This window comes from Hylobates moloch, unplaced genomic scaffold (assembly GCF_009828535.3).
Source record: "Hylobates moloch isolate HMO894 unplaced genomic scaffold, HMol_V3 SCAFFOLD_1, whole genome shotgun sequence".
Taxonomy (NCBI): domain Eukaryota; kingdom Metazoa; phylum Chordata; class Mammalia; order Primates; family Hylobatidae; genus Hylobates; species Hylobates moloch.
The window spans coordinates 134,947,323-134,960,023 of record NW_026652276.1 but is presented as its reverse complement, the minus strand read 5'-3'; the positions used below and the strand labels follow the sequence as shown (position 1 = coordinate 134,960,023).

The 12,701-nt window shown below is 43.9% G+C and overlaps 1 protein-coding gene across 4 annotated transcripts in view; it reads left to right on the top strand.

Moving 5' to 3' along the window:
* BMPER (BMP binding endothelial regulator) overlaps positions 1 to 12,701 on the top strand; it is a 248,176-nt gene that overhangs the window by 66,791 nt on the left and 168,684 nt on the right. For all 4 annotated transcript variants that reach the window (XM_058445792.1, XM_032758344.2, XM_032758346.2 and 1 more), the window contains exons 5-6: positions 2,394 to 2,484; positions 6,777 to 6,859. In XM_058445792.1, coding sequence (XP_058301775.1) covers positions 2,394 to 2,484; positions 6,777 to 6,859 — 174 coding nt within the window. The remainder of the gene's footprint in view (positions 1 to 2,393; positions 2,485 to 6,776; positions 6,860 to 12,701) is intronic.

Below are 12,701 nucleotides of genomic sequence, written 5' to 3'. Positions count from 1 at the left end.
GCCATGGGTGAATTTTGCTGCCTTTGGATGAAGACTTTGTTTAAATTAAGTGGAAGCTATTATATGGGAGGGACTATTTTGTTGACTGAATAACACATTAAGCCATTATCCATTGTTAACCCTGAAACTCCAGTTGCCTAGCATCCCTGGTCAGTAGGGCCTAGAAAGAGTGATGCAGGAATCTCTAATTACTGTTGAAAGAGATCTTAAAGTCCAGCAGCCTTGGGAGTCAGGAGATGCTGACCTGTAAAATGGGGAAGAGAAAGTGGATGTTACCTACCCAAGAGGAAGTTTGTCTTTCATTTTTACCTCCTTTCTAAAACCTTGTCTGTGCCCTGCTAGCTAGGATAATATTTTATGCAATACACAGAAAAGCAACCTGTGGTGAAGGGACATACCAAAGGCTGCTCCTTTGCTCAGCTGGGACCTTCCCTTTCCTGACTTGCTTCCTTCTTTAGGTATGAGACCTCATCTTGGAACGCAGGCACCTGTCAGGGAAGTCTTCTTGCTTCTCTGCAGAATGACACAGTGGCAACCTCTCTTTGCATGCTCTTCTTTTCTCGGGGCACAAAATCAGTAGCGGAGGATACAGTGTAGGGCAGTAGGTGAAATATGGATTCTGCCACTCACATAACTTGCTGCTTAACCTCGCTGTACCTCACTTTAACTACCTATAAAACAGAAATAGTACTCTCTTCAGGGATAGTTGTAAGCAGAAAGCCAAACTGTTAAAAATGCTTCTGGTAGAGCGCCTGCATGGACTGGGTACAACAAGGTCTCAGATGACAGGAAGTCTAATGATCTGGCCTAGTTCCATTTGAATTGAATTCTACCTGTTTCTTATATCTTCCTACCAAGGGAGCTCTGATGGTGAGAAATTTACCTTTATTTTCCTGCTTTTAATTTCTTATGGGAAGAGGAAAATTTGAAGATCATGGACAGGAAATTCATGCTGGGAACTAACCTGAATCCTCCATCTGGATTGCAGATACTGAATAAAAATTGATTTGGGGCCATGCATAGCTTTTTGCATTGCTTCGGTTATGTAACTAAAGCATGGATCTTTTTGTGATGTTATATATTGCTAGTAGTTTAGTTGTTTTTTTCTTTCCCATGTGATTGAAGCCATAATCAATTCTCCAGCGAGTGGAAACCTCAGGCCTGACATGATATGAAAACATTTAGGATGTAGCCCTCCTTGTTGGGTTGAGATTATGTGGTAGCAGACACGATGAAGAAAATGACCTAGTTGTTAATTTGTTATATTTGCTTTCAGCCTGTGCCACCCATTCCAACACAGACAACAACAAAAAACAAACCAAAAATAAAACACAAATCCATTTACAAAATGGGTAGAGAATCTGGAGAAAGCCCTTCAAAGGCCAACTCTGAAAATTAGTTCTAAAAATATTTCAATTGACATTAAGGTGATATTAGAGTCCCAACATCAATTTGCAAATGACTCAATTTTTTTTTTTTTTTGAGACGGAGTCTGTCTCTGTCATCCAGGCTGGAGTGCAGTGGCGCAATCTTGGCTCACTGCAAGCTCCGCCTCCTGGGTTCACACCATTCTCCTGCTTCAGCCTCCTGAGTAGCTGGGACTACAGGCGCCTGCCACCACGCCCGGCTAATTTTTTGTATTTTTAGCAGAGATGGGGTTTCACTACATTAGCCAGGATGGTCTCGATCTCCTGACCTCGTGATCCGCCCGCCTCAGCCTCCCAAAGTGCTGGGATTACAGGCGTGAGCCACTGCGCCCGGCCACTTGATTTTATTATTAAGCCCTAAAGTCCTTATTTTGACATTTATAATATGAACTTAAAAATAGTTTTATCTAATCCCTTCCTTTGATGCTTGAGGAAAACTGAGACCCAGACTCTGTGTGAGTCAGGGTGACATTTCTAAGATTACAGAGCTGGCCTAGTTATTTCTAGAAGGTTGGTAAGGATTTAGGATCTCCAGGTGCTAGTCTAGGTTAAGATGCTTATACTCTGTGACTCACCATTAATGGCTTGACGTGAATAACAATGATAGAAAGTACAGGAAGTGTGGAAAACCTAAAACAATTGTGAATGAGCAGCTAGATTCTGTTGGGTACTTACTGACAGCAAGAAGGTCTTAAAAACTAGATTTAGAAGGAAGCAAGCAATTAGGGCCAAAGAGAAAGCAAAGACAGGGGAAAATAAGAGGTGACAGATTTGCACTGAGTTCTAGAGCATTGATTGGGGTGAGCCCGGATCTCACCTCGTTGGTGTCTCATACCTCTCGCCCTGACACCCACCAAGCCCTGCGGTTTTTGTGCTTGAGCACTTCTCCTACTTAGGTCACTTTCCAAAAGTAGTAACTCCGTGGGAATTCTGGGCTGACTTTGCTTGTGGTGTTCTGTGTTTCAGGAGGGCGTTGTCACAGAGTCTGAGATGCGCTGTGTTGTTCATTGTAAAAACCCTTTGGAGCATCTGGGAATGTGCTGCCCCACATGTCCAGGTAACGTTCTCAGGAAGGGGAGGCTGGAAATCTTTGTATGTTCTCTCAGGAATGCAAGAATCTCCCAACCTCTCTTGTTGGAAATTTTCCTCACTTTACATCTGTGTACCTAATGGGTTTAGAGAGCGAGCTCCTTTGCATAGAAATATCCGCTTGGCCGCCTCGGTGTGCCCAGCATGAATGCAATGTGCTGGAGGTCCTGGCATGGGGGTTCTCCAGGCTCCGAAGCCTGCTTTCCACTCCACAGGGCCACAGGTAATGCTTATTTTGGAAGAAAAGGTTGTGGCTTTCTCTGGCTTCCAGAAATGTCTTTTTACTGCTTCATATTGCAAAATCCTGGCCAGAGCTTGCCGTGGTGATGAGGTGACCAGATGTTTTCTGAAGACCGAGAGCTGTGTCCCTAAGTGAATTTAGCTTAGGGTTTTGCTGGTCTCAGTTTTCCATGTGGTTCAACAAGGTGGACCCTCTGTCTTTTTTAGAGGGCCCTGCTTCCTAGTTGATAGCAAAAGGATCTTTCCTTTGCAGCGGCTGGAACATTTCCTTTTACTTTTCTGAACAGGATTACAAAGGCCTCCTGCATCTTTTCCTGCCCTTACATACAAGCCTGGGGCTTTTGAGGTGAGAGATTTTTTTCTGATCTCTTAAGCCACTGGCCAATAGTCTCCGACAGGTGTTCTGCGTTTGGGGTTGATTTTTTTTTTTTTTTCTGAGTGCTTTTCCTCAAGAATGATGATACGACTACTGCTCTGCTTTTGAGGTTAATCTCCAAAGGGCCTTCTGTTCTTGGAAACTTCCTGTGAAGTGGCTAAGGCACCACTGGATGCTCTGCAGAGATGAGCTCCTGCTGCATTCTTAGGCACCTGTCACTTTCCTCCATGCAGTCTCAAAGGCATTGTCCCTTTCAGAGTTCAGCCTTTTCTCACCCTTGAATGACAAGGCTAGCCAGCTTCCACTTATGTCTAACCCTCCTCAGCTCCCTGGGCTGTCTTTATTCAGCCTCTTTTTCACACTGGGATTTCTGTAAAGCTTGTATTGTTCATGAGCTTACATGAAAGCCAAAAACTAGTTGAAAGTAAAATTATTTTTTCCATTATCCAGTTGTTTTGTGTCTATCAAGCAGAGATTGCTTGAGTGCTTTTCCCTCTGAATCCGTTGAAAGGTTTGTATTGCCTAACCATGTCCTCAAATGCCTATAGGATCTTTATTCAATGAGATCAGTAGTTATCCAGGCTGCACACCAGAGTCACCTGAAAATCCTTAAAAAAATCAATCTTGATGATCAAGCTGCATCCCAGACCAATTCTATCAGAATCTCTGAGGAACATTTGGGTCTCAGATCTCCCAGATAATTTCTATACACAGCTAACCCTGACATTGATAACAGAGCATATTTTATACGCCATATAGGTATAAAAATATCATAGCTCTTAAATATGAGTTCAGTTGTGTTGAGTAGACTGTTGCTTTATTATTATTTTTTTATTTTTATTTTTTGAGATGGAGTCTCGCTCTGTCACCCAGGCTGAAGTACAGTGGTGTGATCTCGGCTCACTGCAACCTCCGCCTCCCTGGTTCACACCGTTCTCCTGCCTCAGCCTCCCAAGTAGCTGGGACTACAGGCGCCTGCCACCACGCCCAGCTAATTTTTTTGTATTTTTAGTAGATATGGGGTTTCACCGTGTTAGTCAGGATGGTCTTGATCTCCTGACCTCGTGATCCACCCTCCTCGGCCTCCCAAAGTGCTGGGATTATGGGCATGAGCCACTGCGCCTGGCTTTATTGCTTTATTGACACAGAATCAAATCAGACCTGCCCACTCCTCATAACCATGGGATCCGTCATGGACCAACATAACCATGGGATCTGTCATGGACCAACAATAATGAAATGGAACACTTCAAGCCCAAGACCTCTCACCCTGTAGAACATTCTCCTCACTTAGGAGATAGTCATATTTTCAGGCTGCCTTTGAAACTGGGTACACAAATAGCAGAGCGATCTATTTCAGCAGTTAAAGTTATATTTGAGCCATTGCTTCTTCCACTCTCTTTTTGATTGAGTTTCTAGGAAGGAAAGGGCTGAACTCCATGACTGCTCATATTACAGTGCTAAGTCCTCACAGCCATCCACTGTTTACACAAGAAGAAATTAGGCCCACTGAGAGTAAGTGCCTGCCTGAGGTCCGTTAGTGAGTAAGGGCCAAAGGTGGGGCTGGGATCCGGCCCCTCCTCTTTTCTGGCCACCATAGGGCACTACCTCCCATAGCCCACACACACTGCGAGAATTGAGAAGCTTAGGTCCAGGTGCTCTGGGAGGCAAATCTTTAAGAATTGGCGTGCCAGTGCCACCCACCAGCCCCCTGACACCTGGGCAGGCTCTGCGTCCTCAGTTATGGGATCATGAATCAATTTCATTCCCTCTCCTTAATTCCAAAGGCCAACCTTTGGGATGCAAATTGAAGGATCCAGAAGGAAGTGTATCCACAAGGCATTATTTTTTTGTCTTGTGAGGGAGGCTTCAGGCAAATCTAGAGAGGGAGAGTCAAGAGAAGCCTTGGGTATCCTCCTTGGTGACTCAGAAGTACTGGCATTGATGGGGGAATGGTATTCTGCGTGATGACAAACACGTAGTCTGTGGTCAGTTTCTTCCTGAAGCAGATTTTAGGGCATTCTTGGTTGACTGCTCCTTCCTTTTCGTTGGGCTCTTTGCTCAGAAATGGTGGGTTATGATGGAAACAGTTTGCATAGAATTTTCATTTCCTTTAAGTGGTCAAGTGTAGATTGTTGTAGTTAATCTGGCAGTGTGTATGACAAAATCAGTAGTGCAAACCTGTATGAAAGATTTAAAGCTGCCTTGTTGGAAGTGCACCTTAAAGAGAGATGACTGTGCATCTGCCATAGTAACAGTGCTGAGATACAGCCACTAGGAGGGCCCCACACTTACCAAGCCTTCCAGCATCACTGAGAATACCAAGGAGCTGGTTGATTGCTAACTCTGCGTGTCATAGCATACAGATCTTATGCCTGGGGCATTTTTTAAGCCACAATTTCACTTGGTAATGCAACTTCAGGCTCAGTAGCACTTGTCTGCATGTCTTCCATTTAACAAAGGGCTCTGTATCCAGCTTAAGATGAATAAGGTCAGTGGCCAGATCAGGTGGGGGTAATGCCCATTCTTCTTGTCAGGAGCCAGCTGCTCCAAGAGCTTGGTGGGTTCTGCAGATGGCTTTAGCTGGCAGGCCTTGAACACTCATTCTCAGGGGCGTGGAGCAGTCTTTTACAAGACCCCGCTTTGGCTAAGTTTTGCCCACTGCTAGCTTTGCTCCCAGCACTGTCTTCCATGGAGAAAGTGACCTCAGCTGTCCTGGCCCAGCAGCTTGTGAGGTCAGTCATGAGGAAAGTGGCTTTGCTGTTAACTCATAGTTGTCCCATGGCCTGTGTGACATGGAGTTCCTGTCTGGTCTGTGCGTCACGCCATTTATGACCTCTCTTTGGAATTTGGCAGTGTCCTGGGCATCTTTCTGAATAGGGAACACCTCCTGGGTTTTGGTCCTATTAACTCAAACTTGGAGGGGGCCACAGTCCCTTTAAGAGAGAGCGTGGGGCTGAAAACCCGTGTGATACCTCCTGTCCTGCCTCTGCCCCTTCTTGCCTTTGTACCTGGCCCTCTGAACAGTGCAGCAGATGGGTCAGAACTGATTTTGAATTCTAGCTCTGCCACCTGCCAGCTGGGGTGAGTTACTTTCCCCTCTGAGCCACGTTTTCTTTATCTGTGAAAAGAGTGATGATGAAAGTCCCTACTTTGTAGGATCATTGTGGATATGGAGTGAGATTGGGGTACCTAGGACATGGTAGAGGCTGTGCCATTCTTAGGTACTCATTGAGTGGGGCCCCTGGTGTCATCTGCTCTGAGCTCATGGTTGACTTCTCTCCCTTGGCCTTCCATCTGCCTCGTCTGGCCCCCCCTGGGTTTGGTCCCTCTGGCAGTGGGCAGCATGATCACCATGCAGCTCCTGGACCCCATGCATGGCTGTCTATTGTGCACTGCTCCCGTTTGGGCTGACCTGGGTTCCACTGTCTTATTTGTTTTCCAGCATCTTTGAGGTTTCGGGTCCCATGCCCATCATTTGCCTCTGTTTTTTTCTTTTCACTATTCAGCAATCTTGTCCACTGGTTGAAGAGGACAATCAGCTGGCTGGAGGTGGGCAATGGATGAACTGTGGATAGAAGGATTGTGTCAGGTTGAATGACGATGGCTGTTGCCCTAATTCTAATCTCTTGTCTGCTTTCCAGGGTGTGTGTTTGAGGGTGTGCAGTATCAAGAAGGGGAGGAATTTCAGCCGGAAGGAAGCAAATGTACCAAGTGTTCCTGCACTGTAAGTCCTGCTGTGGATGTTCCCAGGGTGTCCTTTGGGCAAAGCGCTGCTTGTACTCACCAAGAGCACCCCCGGTCTCTACAGCCTCTCCCTCATCTCCTCTCTGGGGAAAAGTCAGTCCCTCCTGATGTGGAGCCGAGGGAAAAGCTCATCCACCTGGCTCAGCGCTACTGACATTCCGGGCTGGGAAATTCTTCTTCATGGGCCTGTCCTGTGCATTGCAGGACGTTTAGCAAGGTCCCCTGGCTCCACCAACTGGATGCCAGTAAACCCCTCCAGCTATATCATCACCAATGTCTGCAGACCACCCAATGGGCCATGGAGGGCAAACTTGCTCCCGATTGAGAAACTCCGCTCTGAAGCATGAGGAAGAAAGGCTGCCTTTCCTTCACGTGCCTCCCTTTTTTGGGGAAAAGCATGGATTTTCTGTTCCTCAGGGGCTGAGGAGATTTTTGCTGAGGCAGCTGCTTGGTTCTTTAGTGCAGCCAAGTAAGAAGCAATGGGGACAAACACAGCTTACTTCTGTGCATCCTGAGGGGTGAGAACCGGGTTTGAGGGCCGATCACCTACAGGTTGCAGAGTGGACAGGAGGAAATCGCCTGAAATGTTGAGTTCAGGGCAGAGGAGGAATCAGTGAGACAAAGTCACAGGCTTGTCTTTCTAAGCATTGCTGAATTCTAAGCCATATACTAACGATCTCTCCAGCATGCTTAGATATAAAAAAGAACTTGGCACATGCTACAATTGTAAAGGGATCTTTTTAATTAATATATGTTAAATTTAGGGTGAAATCAGTGGTGGTGGTAGTGACGGGGAAATCTAGTCTTAACCAGCTGCTTCAAGTTATTTACAGTAGGGAGTTAGTACAACCATCTATTTTTTAAGCCTTTAATCTGTTATAATAAAGAACATACAGTTTCCAAGTCACTTGTGACTCAGTATGCATCTCAGAATATTAAAAGGAAAATACATGGAGAACTCTAGCATCCTAATTTCACCAAAGCAGAATCATATTGGGATCATCACAAATCATAGCATTTGTCATTTCTCTACATGTCTTTTCAAAAATCTTTCCTCCTTCCTTCAGCACACATGCACCCAACCTAGAGAATACAGATTAGAGGAAATATGACCAAGTGTGATGGATTTTGTATGGGGGAGAAGGCAGTAAAAAAGGAAGGGAGGTAGGAAGAGAGTATATATGTATATCTCTATATATATAGATATAAAACCTATGTAATATACATAATATCCATCATGTATATAATAATATATAAAAAACACAAAGTAATGTACTCATGAAAATGAGCATGAGCTTACATATTCCAGCTCAACCTCCATGTTGTTCCTCTCCTGCTAATTATGACTAAATAGCTTTATTTTTTATTTTTTTATTTTTTGAGACACAGTCTTGCTCTGTCTCCCAGGCTGGAGTGCAGTGGCACTATGTCAGCTCACTGCAGCTTCTGACTCCCAGGTTCAAGTGATTCTCCTGCCTCAGCCTCCCAACTAGCTGGGATTACAGTTGTGCGCCACCATGCCTGGCTAATTTTTGTATTTTTAGCAGAAAGGGGGCTCCACCATGTTGGCCAGGCTGGTCTCGAACTCCTGACCTCAAGTGATCTGCCCGCCTCAGCCTCCCAAAGTGCTGAGATTACAGGTGTGAGCCACTATGCCTGGCCTAAATAGTTTTATTTTTATATAAATGATTTATGTAAATAATATTTGCCATTAAATATTACCCATTTCTCAATTTTATTTCTTCCATACTGTAAACTATAAAGCTTTCTGATAATTTTTTAAAAATAATCTTATGCTTTTGAGAGTAGACTGAGGAAAAACAAGGCATATTTCAATAGGTAATTATAAATGTGCATCTGAATGAATTTCCTTTCCAGGTAAAGGTTTGCCAAGGTCAGCTGAGCCTCCTTGGAGAGGAAATTTAGAAGGCGGTAAAGAGAATGGAAAGTTCCTGCAGCTGTACCAATGACAGCCAGCCAGAGTTATCCAGTGCTGGAACTGGAAATGAACTTAGAGATGATATGTACAGGGGTCACAAACCAAAATGTACTGCAGGCATTCTGATTTCGTATGTTTTTAAATACAATGCATGACGAATGAAACACCAAGTTTTCCTGCCTAGTGAGTTGTTGCCAGACCTAGAGTCTATTCCTTTCTTATATCCTTATATTCTAATTTCATATATTCCTGTATTCTTCTAGTTTTCTGCAGTGCCACCCTCAGCACTCAAAGGGCAACTAATGACATTGATTATATTCCCGATATCAACCTTTAGATTAATAGAATAAATGAGAGAGACAATGGAGTTCTTGCTTGAAGGCAGGACATTTGTGTGTCAGCTTGGGTATGGGGAGTGTCATAAGAGGAGTTTTTCTTTTATGAACACACACATTTGAGGCGTAAGCTTGCTTTTTTGTAGCTTGTTGGTAAAATAATCTGGTTTTTAATATTCTTTCACGTTTGCTATCTTTTGATGGAGCACACTAAAAAAAAAAAAAAGTAATGTCTTGGCAGCAAATGGCCCTCTCTTGAGGATGGTAACTGTGGAGATGTTCACTTTAGAATGGAATATTCCAAATGTGTGGCCTGGAGGCATGGAGTTTAACTAGGAGGCATGGAGTTTGCCAGTGTTGCCCTGGCAGCCTACTTGGAAGCTTTGGCATGTGAGGTGTGTGCAGGTGTGAAGTGCCACCTTGCTGCGTGAGAGGGCACAGCTGGAGAAGGGCTTTAGACAGGACCTGTGCGAGGCCAAATGCCCCACTGAGGAGGCTACTAGAGGGGTGTTCATAATGTTAGGCTGCAGCTTCCCCTGTACAAATGAAGACTGCATATAATAATCTGTTGCGCTTTGGTAAAGACAGAAAGATGTATATATAGAGAAATATAAACATATTATGCATTTGAGCATGTATATAGCATTTATGTGACTATATATTTGTATATCTCTATATCTATAATTGCATGTATCTATACACACATATATATAAATATATAAAAACATGCCTATAAATACAAATGCAAACATACACATTTCTCAGATACTTCTCAACACATTTCTAACATACACATGTTTAAGATTGGATGCCCCAGAAACAGACCCTGAGACAAGTATATATGTGTAAGTAGTTTATTTGGGAGATACAGAAGGCTCTGGCAGAAGAGTGTGGAGGGGAGACAAGGATGAAGAAGCAGCCAGTAGAGGGAATGTCACCAAGTGCTATGGTCTGAATGTCCCCCAAAATTCATGGGTTGAAGCTTAATCGCCATTGTGGTGGTATTAAGAGGTGGGACATTTAGGAAGTGATTAAGCCACGAGGTCTCTGCTATCATGAATGGCCAAGTGTCCTTATATAAGGGCTTGAGGGAGGAAGTTCATCTCTCTTGCCCTTCTGTCACTCCTGCCAAGTAAGGACACAGTGTTCCTCTCCTTCGGAGGTTGCAGCAACAAGGCGCCATCTTGGAAGCAGAGAGAGCAGCCCTCACCAGACACCAAACCAGCCAGCACCTTGATCTTGGACTTCCCGGCATTCAGAACTGTGAGAAATTCTTGTTCTTTATAAGTTACCCACTCTCAGATGTTTTGTTATAATAGTACAAATAGACTTTGACACCATGTGAGCTAGCTACCATTGTGTGTGACCAGAGCTTAGTCTTGCTGGGGAAAGTCTGGAAGGCAGTGTAAAATTCATACCTCAGAATGTTTTCACTGAAGGAGTGAGAGAACTGAAATATCTACACACCAACTCCAACCAGGGTTTGGTTGAGGGCTGCTCCCGTGAGGTCTTGATTGGGTAGCATTTCCAGCCTGCCCCTCAAGTGGCAAAGTGGTCTTTAGCAGCAAGAGGAAGAAACACAAAAACAGATACTTCTCAACTTACAGTGGAGTTATGCTCTGATAAATGCATTGTAAATTGAATATATCTTAAGTTAAAAATGCATTTAACACACTTAACCTACTGAGCACCGTAGCTTAGCCTAGCCTGTCTTCAGCATGCTCAGAACATTTATATTAGCATATGGTTGGACAAAATCATCTAACACAAAGCCTATTTTATAATTTTATAATAAAGTATTGAATAGCTCATTAAGCTTCTTGAAAACTTTACTTAAAGTGAAAAGCAGAATGGTTGTATGAGTACTAAAAAGTACATATTCTACTGAATGCATATCGTTTAAGTCAAAATATCATCAGGGACTAACTGTACTGGTAGTTAGAAGTGTGGGCATGTGCACACACCCAAGTGGTGAGGGTGAGAGGATGTGGGTAGGGCAGCGACAGTCAGCTGCAACATATATATGTGTGCATATGTGTCCATTTATATGCACGTAAACATCTATACATTAATATATTTTTGAATATGTATGCGTATATGTGCGGACGCATATGCATACACACATATGCATACACACATGTTTGGAATACTAAACCATTAGCTTTTTCCCAAACCTATTCCCAAAACCTATCTGTTTTGCCTCCAGTCCTCTGCTCTTGCTGCTATGCTGTCTGTAATTCCTTTCTTCTGCTTGTTCACCTGGCGAATGCTTGATCTTTCCAAGTCTGTTATCACCACTCCCCTGCAACTCCCTGAGAACCTGATTCCCCCAAGGAGAAGCAACTGTTTTCTCTTTTGTATTCCTGAGGCTCCATGGCTCTCATTTGCTATAGCTTCCCTGCCATCTTTCCCTCCCTCCTCCTCCGTGCTTAGCACCACTGGCAGGCCCTCAGCAATGTTGGCACCCTTCTTCTTTCCTATTGCTGTCTTTTGATGTAGTACACTAAGAAAGAGTAATGTTTCCTCTTCCATCCTGAGACTTCTGCCCTTCCAAGCTGGTCAGCCTATTCTCGTCTGGGAGAGTAACTCTGGTCAGATATCCCCTTATCAGTAGCTTACTGTTTGCCTTGGGGGCACACCCTAGGGAGTTGTGTGTGTGTGTGAAGCATCCCTCGGGGGTATTATCCAGCTCCAGTGGATGAACTGCAAACTCTTCATGGTGTACCCACTTGCAAGTGGCTTGTATATGCCATGTGGCTTGTATGTGAGGTCCAACCCACTTAGTTACACTCTCTGAATTTGTGAAAATCTGTGTGCTGATGTTTTTGTGATGTGGTGACAGAGAGGCAGACCACCAGGAAGACACTCGTCTTATTGAGATGGATTCCTAAGATAAAGAAACAAATGCCTCACACATGATTGTACATCCTGGTTTCAGCTGGTCCATCTCTACGGCATTCCAGACAGTTGAGAACACGGTAATGTTTGAGGATTATCTGGAGAGGATTTCACAACCTTTTGCTCTTACCCATTCCAGAAGCAGACCTAACATTTTTAGGTGTGACTATCATCATGACTCACTCAGAAAACGCGGTGCTTTCTTATCATTTGTTAAACTGCATCATCCCTGTTTACCCATTATAGAAATAAAAGAGCCAAGAGAATCACTTCTTCAGAGTCCCAATATTCATCAGGGGAGTGACAGCTTGAGTCCCGTTAGCTGTTCCATATAGTGGTCTGAGTCATACCAGAGTGCATTCTTTATGAGATGTGTTCAGTGCGAATAAGCGCTATATTCATGTTTAAATGGAAAGAGGATTCTTTCCTAACACTGAAGGAAAGAATAGTTTTTAAAGTATACTGAGTGTTGGTTAAAGCACACCTTGGCTTCCTACCTGCTTAATTGTATAGCAAACAGCTTTGTGTGCCTTTGTTCAGTCAACTTCTCAGGAAACAGGATGGTGGCAGTTGGCACAGACATTTCTGTAAAACCTGTCTTCAATGTTGTGAGGCTAAAGACCAAGGTGCCAATGAGAGATGTTTGTGTT